General features: G+C 36.8%; 2 protein-coding genes and 1 long non-coding RNA gene across 4 annotated transcripts in view; all 3 read right to left on the bottom strand.

Annotated features, from left to right (window-relative positions):
* LOC129445969 (histone-lysine N-methyltransferase SETMAR-like) overlaps positions 1–18,519 on the bottom strand; it is a 125,069-nt gene that overhangs the window by 49,602 nt on the left and 56,948 nt on the right. The window lies entirely within an intron of this gene.
* Positions 595–8,069, bottom strand: LOC129444492 (uncharacterized). The gene is made up of 8 exons (XM_073859756.1): positions 7,185–8,069; positions 5,873–6,090; positions 5,405–5,567; positions 5,165–5,245; positions 4,501–5,076; positions 4,320–4,381; positions 3,533–3,576; positions 595–712 (listed from the first exon to the last, which is right to left on the bottom strand). Exons 1-8 carry the CDS (start codon positions 7,324–7,326, stop codon positions 658–660), a joined length of 1,341 nt encoding a protein of 446 aa, XP_073715857.1. The 5' UTR covers positions 7,327–8,069; the 3' UTR covers positions 595–657.
* Positions 10,843–14,014, bottom strand: LOC141353054 (uncharacterized). Its single transcript, XR_012360099.1, has 4 exons — positions 13,910–14,014; positions 13,664–13,750; positions 11,706–11,793; positions 10,843–11,548 (listed from the first exon to the last, which is right to left on the bottom strand). It is a non-coding gene; the product is annotated as an uncharacterized lncRNA (long non-coding RNA).

Below are 18,519 nucleotides of genomic sequence, written 5' to 3'. Positions count from 1 at the left end.
TCCTGTATAACATATGTTTCATAGGTTGATATGTGAAGCAATTACTAACATGACCCCATTTGGCCCATTTTATTGAGGTCACACAATGTTTATTTTCCTTAGCTTAACAACCACTGTACCTGCAAGATAGTTTTAAATTATGTCAGCCATATGCAAGTTGACACAGCAGGTGATAGTAAAATTAAATTAATCAGTACAACACACATGTAAAAATCATAAAGAGAAGTATGGATGTTTTCATGGTTTCTGCATGCTTTCACTGCAAGTCCAGGTTCATCCAAGTCATTGCTCCAAACAACTGTTTACTGTATTTGCTGGTGCAGCTTCAGAGCCTGAGGGAATTATATTATTATGATGAAGATGACTAAAAATAAACAGGACGTACAAAAGAGGGCAACCTGTTGCAATAAGGACTTATATTTGACAACAGTACTGGTACCCAAAAACTTTTTTAATCAGATTTAATGTGTGATGAATCCTCCGTCACAGATGTTGTCAGAATGCATTGTATGTGAAAGTGCATAAAAGAATAAGTCCAATGAAGATATTTGGCATTGTAACAACTGTTTATTAAACACACACACACACACACACACACACACACACACACACACACACACACACACACACACACACACACACACACACACACACACACTACACTGCAAGGAAGGAATCCTCCTCCACCCAGGTGCTTCTCCATTTTTTTCCACTGAAATGAAAACAGAGAACATATGTATGTTATGTGTAACAAGTCTTTATTTTAAGAGTTCAATAACTTACAAAACACATTTAATTCATTATCATTTACACGGTTAAAAAATGGCTTATGTTATGTAAATCACATGGATACGTATTATATACTTTGAAAAGCTTTTCTACAAAGTACAGTGGAATTTTACAAACCCTGCAGAAAGAAATTAACTGAAATAGAATATTATAATCAAGTTATATTGGAGAACTATTTTGGGATGGTGTAGCCCAGATTTTTTATATACGTTGGCTAATGAGTACATACGGCAAGAATTACAGAGTAAACAGATTTCACTCCAACTTAGATGTTAAAACAAGCTCATCCACCTAAAAGGCTTGATTATTGTAGAGGTTATCTCAGTCCAAGCAATACAATGATAATATAAGCTAAAGGTACATTATCTTAATTATAGTATGGGAGCAAAAGTATGACTTTAAGAACCAACACAGGTCAAAGAGGGTCTATGAAAATAAGACGACATATGTTCACATTTCATCCTATAACTTGTGTAAGCCCCATAGCCTAATCACATCAATTTGACCATTTAATTAAAGGGATAGTTCACCCAAAACTGAAAATAATGTCATTAATGAATCATGTCGTTGAAACTCGTAATACCTCCGTTTATCTTTGGAAACACAGTTTAAGATGTTTATATTTAGTTTGAGAGCTTGCTTACACTTCATTGAAAATCTAGTAACGGTAAACTGCCCAAGTCCAGAAAGGTATTAAGAACATTACCAAAGGCTGCGTTTACACTTGGCATTAACATGCGATCTGTATCCGGATGTTGTCCACATACACATTGTAAAAACAAGTGTAAACGCGTCTGTGATCGGAATGTTATCCGATCTGTGTGTCCTGATGCAGAGGTCGTCGAGGACGCATTGTGATCAGATCTCAGTGTAATGTAAACGCAATCCAGCCATCGTATCTAGATTCACAGGTCAACGGCACACAAAGCCCCGCCCACTTTCATCTCCTCTCACTGACAGCTGTCAAAAATAAAGGACGTTAGGTCATGGAGCGCAGGTGAGAGACGCATACATTCATATTTGTGGAGCAATGCTAGCTACGCTTAAAAGTATCTTAATAAATCAATATACAAAAGCATTTTAACACTGCTGACTGTATTTAAGTTATTCAGGCATATGTTTAATATGTTACAACTATTCATGGAGAGATTTAATATTTAATGGCAGAAATCAGGACCGTTATAATGTTTGAGTTTCCATGGCGACATATCAACGTGAATGTTGCGCTTCTTTCTGGTCAATCGGCTGTTTCTGTCTCATTTAACACATTTTAAGTTACTTTAAAACACATACAAACCATAATAACATTAACCAAATACATTTATTCAGTGTTGGTTTTATGCAAAGTTACTTATACGTGTTTGTAAATTACATTACTTCTTATGCACTATAAACAGGAAATTTAGGAAATTGTTAGCTCTTTTAATTAAATCATATTAAAATTACCAGGAAACATAACTAACAACAGTTTATTGGTAAAATAGAAATATAAGTTCAGGCAGAGCCAAAAGCACGTTATTAAGGCAGAATAAAACAGTGGAGTCAGTCATCCTAATGTTTCACACAGATTTTGTTGTTTATAAAAAGCATGCGGGTGAAAGTCAAGTTCAAGTAAAGTTACACTGGCTGAAACATTCATCCGCGGTGCAGACGCTACAAATAATTATCTTATCTGCAGTGTCCGCACCGCGGATGAATGTTTCAGCCAGTGTAACTTTACTTGAACTTGACTTTTAAAGCTAAAAAATATAACGCTTAAAATGTGAATATCACGATTTTTGGGTTTGCTAGTTATTCTCTGCGGTTGGCTTCTCAGTAGCACTGTAAGGGATTGCGGTTAGCGCGAAAACCCCAAATCATGTGGCTAAAGACAGCTGTAGCCATTTTGATTGACAGCTATTCATTCAGCACGTCTCCCCGCACGGGATCTGATCACACATCTGGATACAGAAGCCACTTTGATTTGCACAAATGTAAATGCGCCATGTCCTGATCGCACCAAGATCGCATGTTAATGCAAAGTGTAAACCCAGCCAAAGTAGTTATCAGTGGTTCAGTTAGAATGTGTTGAAGCATTGAAAATACATTTTGGTCCAAAAATAACAAAAATTAAGACAACATCTTAAACTGTGTTTCCAAAGATGAACGGAGGTCTTACGAGTTTGAAACGACATGATTCATTAATGACATTATTTTCATTTTTGGGTGAACTATCTGTAAGGAATTTAGAACAAAAAGAGAGAGTGGCCATTTACATTGGTATTCTCGGTTTACATCTCAAAGGCATTAGCATTAGGGGTGGGGAAACAGATTTTAAACTGTACAAAGTGTTAAGACTGACTTTGCCCAGGGTTCACTCCAACTCCGATGAACCCTGAGTGCTTTATGTACTTTTCTACTGCTTTGATTGAATAAACTACTTTTTGACTGAGATCTTCAACATTCTCCTAGTAGTTCAAACGCATTCTTATTTGAATATGTGTATTTAACTACTGAAACTACCAACAAATTAGGGCCATAAAAGCAAAGATTAGGCAAAATGCTGTGTGGCACAATGTTAATAAATGTGCAACTTTGCCCATTGATTTGGATCTGCTCTAAAATGTCATGGATACTTCCTTGACCCATGATACACCTTTCATGAAACTCATGCTGGTAGTTTTTGCGTAATCCTGCTTACAGACAAACAAACAACATTGAAAATAAAAAGGAGTTAAAGAGTAAAGAACATTTCTATACATACCATAAACTGCAAGGGTGCCATTTCAGAAGGTATTCCTTCCTCCCCTAATGAAAAAGGATAATATTAAGTTAGTTTGATAGTTTAAAATAGTCCCCCCTCAATCTACACACAAAACCCCCTAATAATGAAGCAAACGTGTTAAAAAACCTAATAACTGTAAGTAACGTTATCTGTAGATCTAAACTTAAAATACAGTAGTTAAGTAGGCTTACACGTGCAATAACTATCAATACACTTTTATAAATAAAAGACTGCATTTTGTGTTAAGTTGTCTACAAACAGTATATGATATCTGTCTACATACAGTATATACAATAACCTGTTCTACATTGCACATATGTCTTGTAAATTACTGTTCACCCAAATATTTCTGTAAGTATCTCTGTACATTTCTATTCACCTAAAATGTATTAGTCTAATACTTCTGTGCAATTAGTTTATATATATATATATATATATATATATATATATATATATATATATATATATATATATGTATTCGGAATTTCTTCTTGTGTTTGTATTATGATAATAATGGCACTGTCCATGGAGCGGACCTGTTTTACATTTCACTGCTGGTTATAACTGCAATGAAATGTTGAACCACAAATGTAAAACATGTGTGAAATAATAGTTGAAAATCATATGTTATATCATGTCATATCATTATGTGCATGTAGATAAGTCTTACAGGTTAATAAGTTCAGTTCTAACCCTGCAATAACATCCATTCTTTAATGTTCTACTGCCTAGTTTTTTTATCCATATCAGGTAATGGCTGACCAACCTCTTTAACTCGTTCCTTTAAAATATCTCCCTTGTATACTTCCTGGCTGCTGTGAGAGCAATCTGAAATACACAATTTGTTTTTGGTGAAATGTTCATAAATTTTCTAATGCAAAACAATCACTAGATTCTTTGTCTCAAAAATAAATTAGATACATGTTTTTAAAAACATATACACCCACCATTCTTCTTCTTCCTCTTGTTTCCTCCAGGAGCAGGGATGGCAGGAGTAGGAGCTGGAGGGGTAGGAATATCAAGAGTAGGGGCTGGAGGGGTAGGAATGTCAAGAGTAGGGGCTGGAGGGGTAGAAATGGGAAGAGTGTGGCCTGGGGGGGTAGGAATGGGAAGAGTAGGGGCTGGAGGGGTAGGAATGGGAAGAGTGTGGGCTGGAGGGGTAGAAATGGGAAGATTAGGGACTGGAGGGGTAGGAATGGGAAGAGTATGGGCTGGAGGGGTAGAAATGGGAAAAGTGTGGCCTGGGGGGGTAGGAATGGGAAGAGTATGGGCTGGAGGGGTAGAAATGGGACGATTATGGGCTGGAGGGGTAGAAATGGGAAGATTAGGGACTGGAGGGGTAGGAATGGGAAGAGTAGGGGCTGGAGGGGTAAGAATGAGAATAGTAGGGGCTTGAGGTGAATGAATGGGAAGAGTGGGGGCTGGAGGGGTAGGAATGGGAAGAGTGGGGGCTGGAGGAGTAGGAATGGCAAGATTAGCACTTGTAAGGGTAGGAGTGGCAAGAGTAGGGGCTCCATAATAACCTAAAAGCAACCAGTAATACAAAATGTGAAATTATAAACAGCATCTAGGGTGGAATATCAGTACATTATGTAACTATGCAACACTTACTTGATGTAGCCAGTGAGTTGTCCACAGGAGGCTGTGGGATCTCTGCTGCTGAGGCTGTCACTTTCTCTGACTGACTCCAACCTAGTATTAACATAAGTCAAACAAATAAAGAAAAAGCAAATACAATAACACCATGTAATTAAAGGGTTTAATTGATTTTATTATGGCATACCTGCTATAAAAAACTAAACTTATTATTTATCTAATGATGTCATATTTTACTTTAACATACAACAATACCTTGAACAACAAATTCAAACAAAGCCTCCATCCTCTTTAGGCAGGCAGATGCTGCCTCAGTGATCTTACATCTGGGCATCAGAACCTCACAGGTCCACGATTTGGTCCCAGGGCGGGATATAAATAACACACCCCTGGAGCCGAGGGCCTGAAACCTTTCCAGCTTCCAACAAGAGTAAAGCAAAATCTACATTATTTCTGAACATTTATGCTCTGGTAAATTTCAGAGTCAGTTAAAGCAAGTTCTTCGTATACTAACATAATGACATATGCTGCGTGCATACATATTCGTAAGAACTATTTCGCTGCTAACTGTCTTTAGAATTTTGGGATCAGTAATTAGAAGCTTTACAGTGATTTTTCATTCAGAAGATGAGTCAATAAGTGTAAACCTAAAACAAAACAAAAAAACCAGGTGTTTAATTACTTATGTATGCAAGCCCAAAATAATAATAGTCTGTAACATACCAACAAAGAAGCGTCATCCCTCAGGTGGGATGATGTGTTGTTTTTTTTCTGGGCCTGGGCCCATGTCTCTGATTTCAAATCAAATCGCTCAATTTTTTTTTTCAAACGCAGATTGTGGGGCTGCGCTGCTTTGCAGTACTTGCACGTCTTGCAAGCCACATTGAGTGGCATAGAACAAGACACACATTTCTTTAAAGTTGAACCAGGTCCTGGCATATCTGTTTGGAAAGAGACATAAAAAATGGGTTTCACAATAATGATACGATGAAATGATATAAACGTTAATTTTTCTGGTCTTTGGCTGGCTAGTCACTAACATCAGGGCACGGTGTCTCTGGCATTTTTTTTTGAGGGGGGGTCTAAAATAGCCTACACATTAGAATGCTTACTCCGTTCTTCGTACTTTAAACGACAGTCACATTTGCTGCCACAAAAATACAACCAATAACCTATAACTTAAATAATCATATTTGATGATGAGTTTATAGCCTATGTATAAGGGACAGCTAAAGTTAGCCCAATTAGCAATACGACAGACACTACCCTGATAGCACACATACATATCGAAGACGTCTATTTGATGTCTGCGTTTACATCTGCAAGACGTATTATTAAGATTGTTTGCTCATCTGCAATACGCCTCTGAGACGTTTCCAAAGATGTCATATAGACATATTGAAGACGTCTGCAAGACGTTTCTGATTTAGAATGTATGTAAAGCAGCTCTTTCTAAGACCTTTATAAGATGTTTTTACACAACAGATGCATTCCAGATCTCCAGATCTTTACCAGACATCTTGCAGACGTACCTGTGCTATCTGGGTATACATAGCCAATCATAAAACCTTTTTTGATGTACCGAACTGGTCCATTTTAAACAAGAGCTCTGATCATATCAATTGAAATGATTAAAATTATTAACTGATAAAATATTTAAGTTGAACTGATTGATGAAATGATGGTAACATTTAAGATTAGGGAATAATTATTAGCAATTAACAAATAACTAAAGTTAATATGTCTGTATGAGAGCCTAATAAGGCCTGCATTGAGCATCAATATTCATTTATTAGGCCTGTATTCACCAATTTCCATATTCTCATAGAATAGGCCATTTATTCTTGGTAAATCCTTAATAACCCAAATACCTAAGGTTACATACAGTAAGGTCAACATTGAAAGTTTATAGCTTTGAATATTATATAACTATATACAGTGACCAAAGAACACCATACACATATTAAATATGTTATTTAATATATAGCGCTTGTATAATTACATTGTTATACATATTGTTGTCAACGCGTCTTACCTGCTTGATGAAGTCCGAAGAGGAGGAAGTCGTGGTTGCAAGCGGGAATGACGTCATCATTAATGGGTAATAACGGTATTTTTTTCCAAAATTTCCACAGCTGGAAAAACATGCAAGTTTCACGTTTGAGAGTATTAATCATGTTAATAGTTATTCGGCGTTTTTTTTATTAATTATTATTATTTTATTTTTATTATTTAAATTAAACTTTAGCAAATTACGGTGACGCCACGCGAGGTCCCCCTTTCGTGTAGTTCTCACGTTTGGAAAGAGTATGTGATTATTGATGTTTTCTACCATACACAGCAAAAAAATTATTTACGGAATTAAAACATTACAAATGCAGCGAACACATAATGTCTCCTAATCTGTATAAGCAGGTTCTTAAACCTATGGCACTGAAGTTACTGGAGTTGCTAAGCAACGGAACTAGGTGGAGTATTTAAAAGTTTGGTTAACATGGTAAACGTCGATATAATACATCGTTTACCTTTCACCTAGCTGGGGAAAGCAAGAAAAATAGACGTTTTACTCATTACTTTAATAATAATATGACATTTAGACGGGTTTTTTTTTGCGTGGAACAAGGCAAATTAATGCTTTTCACCGTTTAAATATGTTACTTACATTTTAAATAATTAAATAGAAAATTGCTCAGTGATCGTCAATGCAACAGAATGCCATTTTACTCGGTTTAATGAAAATCAAAATAGGTTATGGCAGAGTTTAATAGGTCAACATCCGGGTATTTCGCCACTGGACGCAAACGTGTAAGATTCACGTCTCTCAAACGTGTAAGTTTCACGTCTGAGGGTGTTAAACTGTGACATCTACACGTTTTCCAACGTGGACCAACGTGAGTATTTCACGTCTGGTCGTGATACTGGGTTGGTGTCTTTAACTGCCAGGTATGATTTTACTTTGTGACTGTTTATTTTCTGTGTTGATCTTCTTAATTGTTAAATTTGAATAACCAAATAATTGATTTACGTGGGACCTGCCTGGCAAAATAAATTGTTAATTTTTGTTTATTAAAAAAATGTGTCAAGTCTTTTATTGTATTTTATGTGTTAAGATAAATATACCGAAGGTGGCCTAGATTAGGAGAATTACCTCTATTGAAAATATAATGTGTATAATTGCCTCACTTTACAGGTTGGATGGAGAATTGCCTCAACCTAAAATATAGATGGATCCTCTTATTTTCAATGTGTTTTGGAGAAACCTCTAATTTTAATTTAAGTTAGAAGGAGAATGCCTCTACGCCCAGCTGTATGGAACTGAACACCTTCAGGAGTACATCTTATTTTTTTATATAAATTTAAATAATTAAGAGAATAAAATGATTAATATAAGTTATGATCAGCATCAGAACAATATTGATAATTTATACATTTGAGTCAGATTATATTTTAACCCCAGAGGTCAAATAAATCAATTGAAACCTAATAAATGGAATTATTCTTATAGAAGCACTAAGGAAGGAAAGAACACGAGATCCCTTCACCTATCCGTCGTTGGGCCGGTAGGTGGTATTTTACAAGATTTTAAATGTAGCCAGAAATATAAAGTAGCAACAGAACTTGTCAAGGAGTATTAACCAAACTCCAACCACCAAATCTATTGAAAGCCATATAAGTATACAGGACACATAGTGTAGGAATAACATTTACTTAAATATAAAAATAATACAACAGGTATTCTAAAAAATGTAAGCTCTAACAGTCAAGTTTGTGATTGTGTGTTTGTGGGACTTCTCAGTAGGCACCAATCAGAGGTCGCATTCTATGATGTCATTGTGTAGACTTCTTACAAAGTATTTTACAGTATTTAAAAAATACAAAACACTAAAATAGTTTGATACAAAATACAAAGGATTTTAATCATCACTGAAAATACTATTTTGTATTTGAAATACATGCATCAAAAATACTGCCCATCCCTGCATACTGTACAGGGAAGTGCGGAACTGTGTTTTGATGAATAATGGTGATTTATGTGTGACATTTGATTGAAGGAAGAGTATTTATTGTATGCTGTGAAATTACAAAGATGTGTTAATAAAGATGCTACTGAGCTACGCAGAGGAAATCCACTAAATTTGATTATCCTGGTTTTGTTTTTTCAACTTTCATTCTCTATATTCAGAGATTCATTCCATATATTCAAACTTTCATTCCATATATTCAGACTTTCATTCCATATATTCAGAGATTCATTCCATATATTCAGAGTTTTGAATCTATATATTTAGACTTTCATTCCATATATTCAGACTTTCATTTTACATATTCAGAGATTCATTCCATATATTCGGAGTTTTGAATCTATATATTCAGACTTTCATTCCATATATTCAGACTTTCATTTTATATATTCAGACTTTCATTCCATATATTCAAGATTCATTCCATATATTCAGAGTTTTTAATCTATATATTCAGACTTTTTTATTCCATATATTCAAGATTCATTCCATATATTCAAGATTCATTCCATATATTCAGAGATTCATTCCATATATTCAGAGTTTTGAATCTATATATTCAGACTTTCATTCCATATATTCTGACTTTCATTCCATATATTCAGACTTTCATTCCATATATTCAAGATTTATTCCATATATTCAGAGTTTTTAATCTATATATTCAGACCTTTTCATTCCATATATTCAAGATTCATTCCATATGTTCAAGATTATTCCATATATTCAAGATTAATTCCATATATTCAGAGATTCATTCCATATATTCAGAGATTCATTCCATATATTCAGACTTTCATTCCATATATTCAAGATTCATTCCATATATTCAGACTTTCATTCCATATATTCAAGATTCATTCCATATATTCAGAGATTCATTCCATATATTCAGACTTTTTCATTCCATATATTCAAACCCAGACAGCAATTTAGCTCTTACCGACGTTGGGGCGCATGTACTTGCCCGACATAAAGTGCCTCGGTGAGATGTCTTATGGAGATCGGTAGCTAATAGGCAAGACATCGGGAAGATGGTGGCATTAGAATGATCGCCGACCGTGAGCCAACGTAAACCCGCCCTAATTATTATGACCTATATGCGGCGCGATCCGCTTCGCTCTACCATTGAACACAGCTGATTTTCGGCTGCATCGCTGTAAACGTCAAGGCATGCTTATAAAGCAGCTGTTCCAGTGTTAAAGGGAGCGAGGCGTCAGGATCCCACAGTTATATAATTGATTTGTTTAGGCCAGGGGTCTCCATGGTGACAGCACATTCTATTAGTCTCAATTGTAATATTTATTTATTACATACATATGTTTTATATTAACTTGGCTTGGTTTACGTATGTTAACATATTAAACAATACTAAAACATATCAAAAAGTAAAATAAAATAAAATCAGTAAGTAAAACAAAAAAGTTTTGAGTAGAATAAATAAAAAAGTAGCCCTCCAGATTGTTTTATACATATTGTTGTAGCCCTTGCTCACAATGTTGGAGACCCCTGCAGGCTAACTCATTTCATATTGTGTATCAACAACAATCAACCCTCAATAACAGTTTATGTTGTGTTAATCATAAAATTTCTTCCCTAACAATTTGACAAGAGCTAGTTGAGAAGTAGGCAACTGGCCCACTTGCATGCAAGACTCCGTCCGTTGCTGCGCAGTCTGCAGCCGCTTCCTTTTGAGTTGCCAGGTTTTATGACAAAAAAAGTTTAAATTGAAAGTAAGTGATTGTTATGTGTAGGGTGTATTTCATACACAATATGACAACCTGGTAAATGTCAGTCTAACAGAAAAAAATGGATCAGTGAGTTTTCCAGGAGAAATAACAAAACAGAAGGGCATCTGGACATTTTTTTTTACTTTGTTTTTGCAAAGGCAGTTTCATTTATTTTAACACTCCACAAATTACACTTTGGGGTGGTTTCCCGGACAGGGATTATCTTAAACCGGGACTAGGCCTTAGTTTAATTCTGAAATATAACTAGTTTTAATAACATGTCTTAATAAAAACATTACTTGTGTGCATTTTGAAGCATCACAAAAGACACTGATGTATTTTATGATATGTCAGTGCAAGTTGTTTTCAGTTTGGACAGCTCTTAACATTTCTTTTAGTCTAGAACTAGTCTAATCCCTGTCCTTGAAACCGTCCCATAGCAAACTGCAACAAAAATAAGAAATTCCCTCCAGAATAAGTCCTACTCCAGAATCAGTCCAATCAATTATTTCACTTAAGATGCTTGCTTGTCCCGCCTTTGCCGCCCCCATTCCTGTCTCTGCTCAGACAGCCGCAGCCAGTTTCTCACAGTCATCTTTACATCAGCCTCAGTGGAACTTTGTAGGCAGGATTTCTTAACACAGCACCTAAAAAAATGTAATAATGTAATAAGCAACAGAAAAAAATAAGACAGCACAAAAGTCTATATATCTTCGTGGATGGTTTCTAAAAAGACAATTCAGAAAAGTCAGAGCATTTTGCAAAAAATAAAATCATGTTGTGTCAACACATTGTAGGACTTACTCAGGAGTACCTGATGAATAGGCTGTGATTTAAGGAGAGCACATCCCTTCATCACTGGGTGTGTCTTGCTGTCAATCATCTTGTGGCACTAGGAAATACAGAAAAAGGCCCGTTACACAAAGAACAGCATCACCCAGGTCCAACTAACAGAGCTAAATAAGTGACCCCACAGCAGTGGTTCTAAAACTTTTTCTGTCATTTTTGTCATTCCCCATTTTATGTAGGACTGTGCTGTGTGTGCGCTGTGTATTTTGTGTGTGTGTGTGTGCCTGTCTCAGTGTGTTCTTGATCTGCATGCTAAACAGCTTATGTTCAGGAGAGCCCAGCCCTTCATATTCATCTTCCTGCTGCCAATTAACGGTTGTCACTATGAAATGATAAAATTAGATTGTGAAACTGCTAAACAGTATGTAGGCTTTTTGCTCTCAAACTTTTTAAGTGCGCTTACAGCCACAAGTTTAAAGACCCAATAGACCCTTTTACTGTTTGTACACAATGGTGACGTGGCAACGTATGCACGAGCAGTTTGGCAATGGACGTATGGCAAGAATCAGCAGTGAAGTAACACAGACAGAGAAAGTTATTTTAAAAAGTTGACTTATCAACTTTTTCAACACAGCTACCAGATCCGTGTACTTTAGTGGAGTGGATAGAAGACGTTAGCAGATGGCCAAATATAAAGTGTCCAGATACATATGAAGAGTTTGGTTCCAAAACCCAATAAATCCATTTTGACAAATTTTGTTAAAACGTGTTTTCTATACCAAGAAAGTGACAAGATGAAAACCACTATTTTCTGTTACAAACTTTCACATAGCATCTTTAGGTTATAAAAACATAAAAAAAATCAAATCCATAACTTGATTTTCAAAGATTTATTATAAAAACAGATTAATCAAAACACTTACTTTGTCATATTAAGAACACTGTCATTGATGCGGTTATACTTGACGTCGTCGCTTAACGTGTTTCACAGCGATCAGCTGTAAAATGTTTTGGTCCTGCTCGATTTTCGTTGACTTTGAGTAAAATTATGGAAAGTTTTTCATAAGATCCGCTGGGGTCAATGTGTTAGCATGACAGAGACTTGATGCTGTCGGCACGGGCAAACAAGCACCCGTAATCTTGCGTAAATTATTAGATGTTGATGGCTTACGTTTCTTTCCCGTCACAGAAAACCATCACAGGTTTATCAATGCTATTAAAGTATTATTTTGTTTTTGTTTGTTTGTTGATCACGAAGTACAAAGTAGATGAGGAAAACTAGGATTCCGTGTACTCAGCGCGCCGCCATTGTTTGTTTACATTGCAATGGTGCGCTGCAAACTGTGGAGCGGATTTATGGCATTCTGTAAAAAAAGGAGGAGTGGCGTTTATTGCATTTTGGGAAAAAAGGGAGAAAAGATGACAGAATAACACGGCGTATATTGGATTTTGCTTAAAATTAAGAATTTACTTTTTAATATTGACCTGATATAATACTGATTCTGGCAGCAACTCATTTTTTTTCAAAAATGGCGTTTATTTGGGACCAAACTCTTTATATATACGTATATTAGTATATTATATTAGTACAACCAAACGCAACAACCAGACATTTTGATGCTGGGAAACCGTTTTAATAAACTTTCTGAGTTGCTAACACGTTAGAACAACTGGCGAACAACAACACTTCCGTTGCCGAAATGCGCGCACAAACTATTTGATCACGTGGGCTGTAAAAGGGTCTATGCATCACATATTTAACGGAAACTTACATTCAGTACGAAGAAGGTCCTCATTCACTGATGTAATCACTTAAATGGAAAAAACACAAATGGCCCAGATCCAGCTTGATTTTAAAATCTGGCCCTAATTCATTTGCTATTGAATTATTCTGAAATGTATTGTTTTACTACCTCAGTATGATGTTCTGAGTAAAAAGTGCAGATTCATACATTAGATGTAAAATATCTTACTATCGTTAGTCCTCTGACGGAGCCCTGGAAGAGGGTGACGTGGAGGCTGCTGCAAAGCACACAGGCCTCTGTTATTATTCGGTGTCACTAAAAAATACAGAAAAACGAAATTATTGGAGTGAACAGTAAGTCAAGTTTATCACAATTAGATAAACTAATGTCAGTGGGCTGAGTAATTGCCACACATTTCTACACACACACACACACGTGTCAGTGTTTTCATTGTCTGCGTTTTAAATGGCTTACAGTCAGGAAAGCCTTCAGTTCTCTGCGCCTCTTTCTGAATATTAACTGCAGTCTCTTGGAAAGACAGAAAACCTTGGTTTACTGATCACACTACTAATATAAACTCAAAAATCATATCTCTGGAACATCAAACTATGGTATGTGCTGTGGACCTATGGAGTACATTGTGTCTGCTTGAATTTAGTGAACTGATGCATTTAACAATATAGGCTACACATCACTTCACTCTACAATGATGTGGGATGGGCTGGAGGAGTTAAACAAGGAGGGTTAGCCAGCTTTCTTCTTACTGACACTTCAAGAAGATTAAAAAAGGTTACAACAGAAAGATGATCAAAAAGGCACATCAACCATAAGATTTGCACATTAGATATCTACATCTGATATTCGCTGTATGAGAAGTGCAGCATTATACACATAAAATGTCTTACTAGGCTTGCTCCTTTGATGGAAACTTGGGTGGGCTAGAGAAGGCTGCTTCCTTTTTGTCACTGTCATGGCCATTTAAAAACAAGGATTAAAATTCGAAAAATGTTTAAACACAAATATTACAAATTCTTATCAGGCATAATTAAAGTATGAGCATGTAATTAAAGGGAGAGTTCACCCAAAAATGAAAATAATGTAATTAATGACTCACGAGTTTGGAACGACATGAGGGGAAGACCTCCGTTCATCTTCGAAACACAGTTTAAGATATTTTAGATTTAGTCCGAGAGCTTTCTGACCCTCCATTGAAAATCTATGCACAGTATACTGTCCAGGAACAGAGAGGTAATAAAAAAACATCATCAAAGTAGCCATTTGACATCAGTGGGTCAGTTAAAATGTGTTGAAGCATCGAAAATACATTTTGGTCCAAAAATAACAAAATTACGACATCATTCAGCATTGTCTTCTCTTCCGGTTCTGTTTTGAACGCGCACAAGACTAAAGTCACATGACTGCAGTGACGCAGCTGACGTACAACGTGGCTGATGTGTTATTAGGTGCGTCCCCGCATTTTTTTGTGCGCCCGAGCTTTGTTTACAGTCTGAGGGAGACGAATGCTGTAAATGTGAAAAAAATTCACAAACATATCTGAGGATAACACGCCATCTGCGTCACAAGACTTTAGTCAGACACATGCGCTACACAATAGACATGGAAGAGAATGCTGAATAAATTTGTCATTTTTGGACCAAGATGTATTTTGGATGCTTCAAACATTCTAACTGACCCATTGATGTCAAATGGCAACTTTGATTATGTTTTTTATTATCTTTCTGGACATGGACAGTATACCGTGCATAGATTTTCAATGTAGGGTCAGAAAGCTCTCGGACTAAACATAAAACATCGGAAGTCTTACAAGTTTGGAACGACATGAGGGTGAGTCCTTAATGACATTATTTTTCATTTTTGGGTGAACTATCCCTTTAATTTTCTAATGGACATATGGAAACTTAAAGGAACACGCTGACTTTTTGGGATTTTAGCTCATTCACAGTAACCCCCAGAGGTAGATAAGTGCATACATACCCCTTCATCTCTGTGCGTGCCGTAACTCTGTCTGACGTACCCACCGCTAGCCTATCTGAGCATAAAGACTTGAAGTAAATGGCTCCAGCTAGCATGCTGCTCCCAATAAGTGACAAAATAACAGCAACATTTTCCTATTTCTGTGTTGTGATTTGTTTAGTCACACCGTGTACAAACAACAAGGTCATGACACAGCCATCTTTTAACAGTATACATACTGGGAACTATATTCTCAGAAGGTGAAGCACTTGCTACTTGGGGGGAGTAACTGCACAACTCTGACCGAACTCTCTGCTCCTCACCGGGGGTTTCTCAGGTGCTGCTAGCAAATCACTGCACCCAAGTAGCCGGGCTTTGCCTTCTGAGAATATAGTTCCCTGTATGTATATGATTAATAGATGGCTGTGTCTCACATGACCTTGTTATTTGTACATGTTGTGACTATACAAATCACAACATATAAATAGGAAAAAGTTGGCATTATTTTGTCACTTATTGGGAGCAGCATGCTAGCTGGAGCCATTTACTTCAAGTCATTGTGCAAAGCTAAGCTAGCGGTGGGTGCATCAGACAGAGTTACGGCACGCACAGAGATGAAAGGAGTATGTATGCACTTATCTAACTATGGGGATACAGTGAATAAGATAAAAAAATAAGCCTTTAAGGTCAAAATAGTTAATTAAACTTGCCAACTGTTATGTTGTTTCCAGCCATAGGTAGGAGGGAAGGGGGAGGAGGGTTTTTTGGAAGGTTTGTTGTGCGTTTTCTTCTTTTTCGCCTGTGATGTTTGTGGTGCATTTTGGGTGTCTGATGAAGGGCACGATGCAGGGGATGATGGTGGTGATGGTGATCTAAGTCAGGATGGTCTGTAAATGAAAAGTTTTTACAAAGATTAGTTTTCATATTGATCACATCGAACATAGAAAGTACAATGAGTAACATCAGAACAACATAGCCCCCCACTCTCACTTGTCTCATGTAGTATTCAACAAGAGTATTGTTTTCATCCTTTAGATGGGTTGGGTGATGTCCTCTTGAAAAAACTTTGGAGTATTTTGTATGAGTCTTTATAGACCCTTTTACTCTTTGTACACAATGATGATGTGGCAACGTAGGTGCACGCAGTTTGGCAACGGAAGTATGGTAAGAATCAGCAGTGAAGTAACACAGACAAAGTTATTTTAAAAAGTTGACTTATCAACTTTTTCAACACATCTACCAGATCCGTGTACTATAGTGGAGTGGATAGAAGACATTAGCAGATGGCCAAATATAAAGTGGCCAGATACATATATACGTATATTAGTATATTATATTAGTGCAACCAAACGCAACAACCAGACATTTTGATGCTGGGAAACCGTTTTAATAAACTTTCTGAGTTGCTAACAGGTTAGAAAACCACTGGGGAACAACAACACTTCCGTGGCCGAAATGCGCGCGCAAGCTATTTGATCACGTGGGCTGTAAAAGGTTCTGGAGGCCACCAAGCCATGCCTTCATCGTATTTACCTGAGTGAAAAAAACAGAAAAGACATTTTATTTTGCCTAAATTACAAAGGTTAAATAAAGGCTCTATTTTATGAATACGTGTGTGTCCCAAAACACTTACTTCCTATCACTTTATTACTTAATAACCACTTTGTCTGACTGTCTACAGTGGCTGCGCACTTGTACTAAACTAGCTCTTTGATTGACAGGTCTACTTTTAACGTTACCATAAAAACGCACAACAAGAGCTGCCTTTAATTTTAAGCATGTCACTTAAACAAAATCATTAAAAATGCATTTAGAGTGTAAGGGGTCCATATTATAAAATGACAGATGTCATTTTTGTGTAGACAAAAGACAGTCCGTCAATTTATTACCGTTTACCTAACTGTTTACCGAACGATCCCCTCACGTCAAAAATACTGTCTAAAACAACTCACTGAAAAATATTTAATACGCGAACATATTAATAATAACTAACCAGGGGTGCGTTTCCCAAAACCATGTTGCTTATTTTCCATTGCCAACCAACTAGTTGCTAACACAACAGGTTAGCAACTGTGGTTTTGGGAAACGCACCCCAAGTCAACAGTTATAACAACAAACCAAGTCTAAAAACATGTAACGTTGCCTCCGACGCCAATTTCTGCCATCCGTTTATCGAAAACATTTCCACAATCATATTTAATCAACATACCTTCGCGCTTACACTGCCGGCTTGATGTGGACCAACAACTGCGTAGATCTAGTGAAGAAAAAAAGAGGCGCAGTCGGCATAAAGGTTGCTCGCGGTTCCTCTGCCGATCTCCGGCTGCAGACTCATCGCGCCGATCGTTTACCCACCTACTTTTATTCTGTGTGCAGGGGAAAAACCCCAACCGACACTTTGCCGCTGGTGCCCTCCAATTGCCGACGTCGGTAAGACTGAACGTGCTGTCTGGGAACTTTATATTATAAATATAATAATTTCCTGAACGGCATGCCATAATATATATATATATATATATATATATATATATATATATATATATGGTCTGAAGCTCTTTTTCTTTTCTTGGAATCTTCCGTCAAAGCTTTTTGCTGCTTCTTCCCCGGCTCTGCCATTTGCAACAATCGCTAGCCGTGTTTCGCTCGCCTCCCTCTGTGAGACTTTGCGAGACTGAAGGACGCCAGGTCGGATACAGCAAACTTGCAAGTGGGGTATTCTTCCTACAGGCGGTAGGGGCGGGCGAGAGAGTCGTCATTCGTCCTGTAATGAGTCATTTAACCATATACCGACTAACGAAGATTATTTATTAACATAAAAATGCTGCCTTGTGTCCCTTTAATTGGAATGCACAACCATAAAAAAACGAGATTTCTGAAAAATAAAAAAACAGAGTTATCTCGTTTTGCAACGAAACTCTTCATTTTCTGGCACCAAAGGTCTGTGTGAATAGGGTTTATGACATCTGTTCAGAGTGTGACGACAGACAGTTACACTTTACATTATACAGTTTCTTACCAGAATTTAAGATAACATTTTAATCTGTTCCTTAAAAAAATCCTTCCCTGTGTAGTGCTTACAGGCTTCCCTAGAGAGGGTCTTTGCTTTTAAT

This window comes from Misgurnus anguillicaudatus, chromosome 21, assembly GCF_027580225.2.
Source record: "Misgurnus anguillicaudatus chromosome 21, ASM2758022v2, whole genome shotgun sequence".
Classification (NCBI taxonomy): domain Eukaryota; kingdom Metazoa; phylum Chordata; class Actinopteri; order Cypriniformes; family Cobitidae; genus Misgurnus; species Misgurnus anguillicaudatus.
This window is presented reverse-complemented; position numbering and strand designations above follow the sequence as displayed.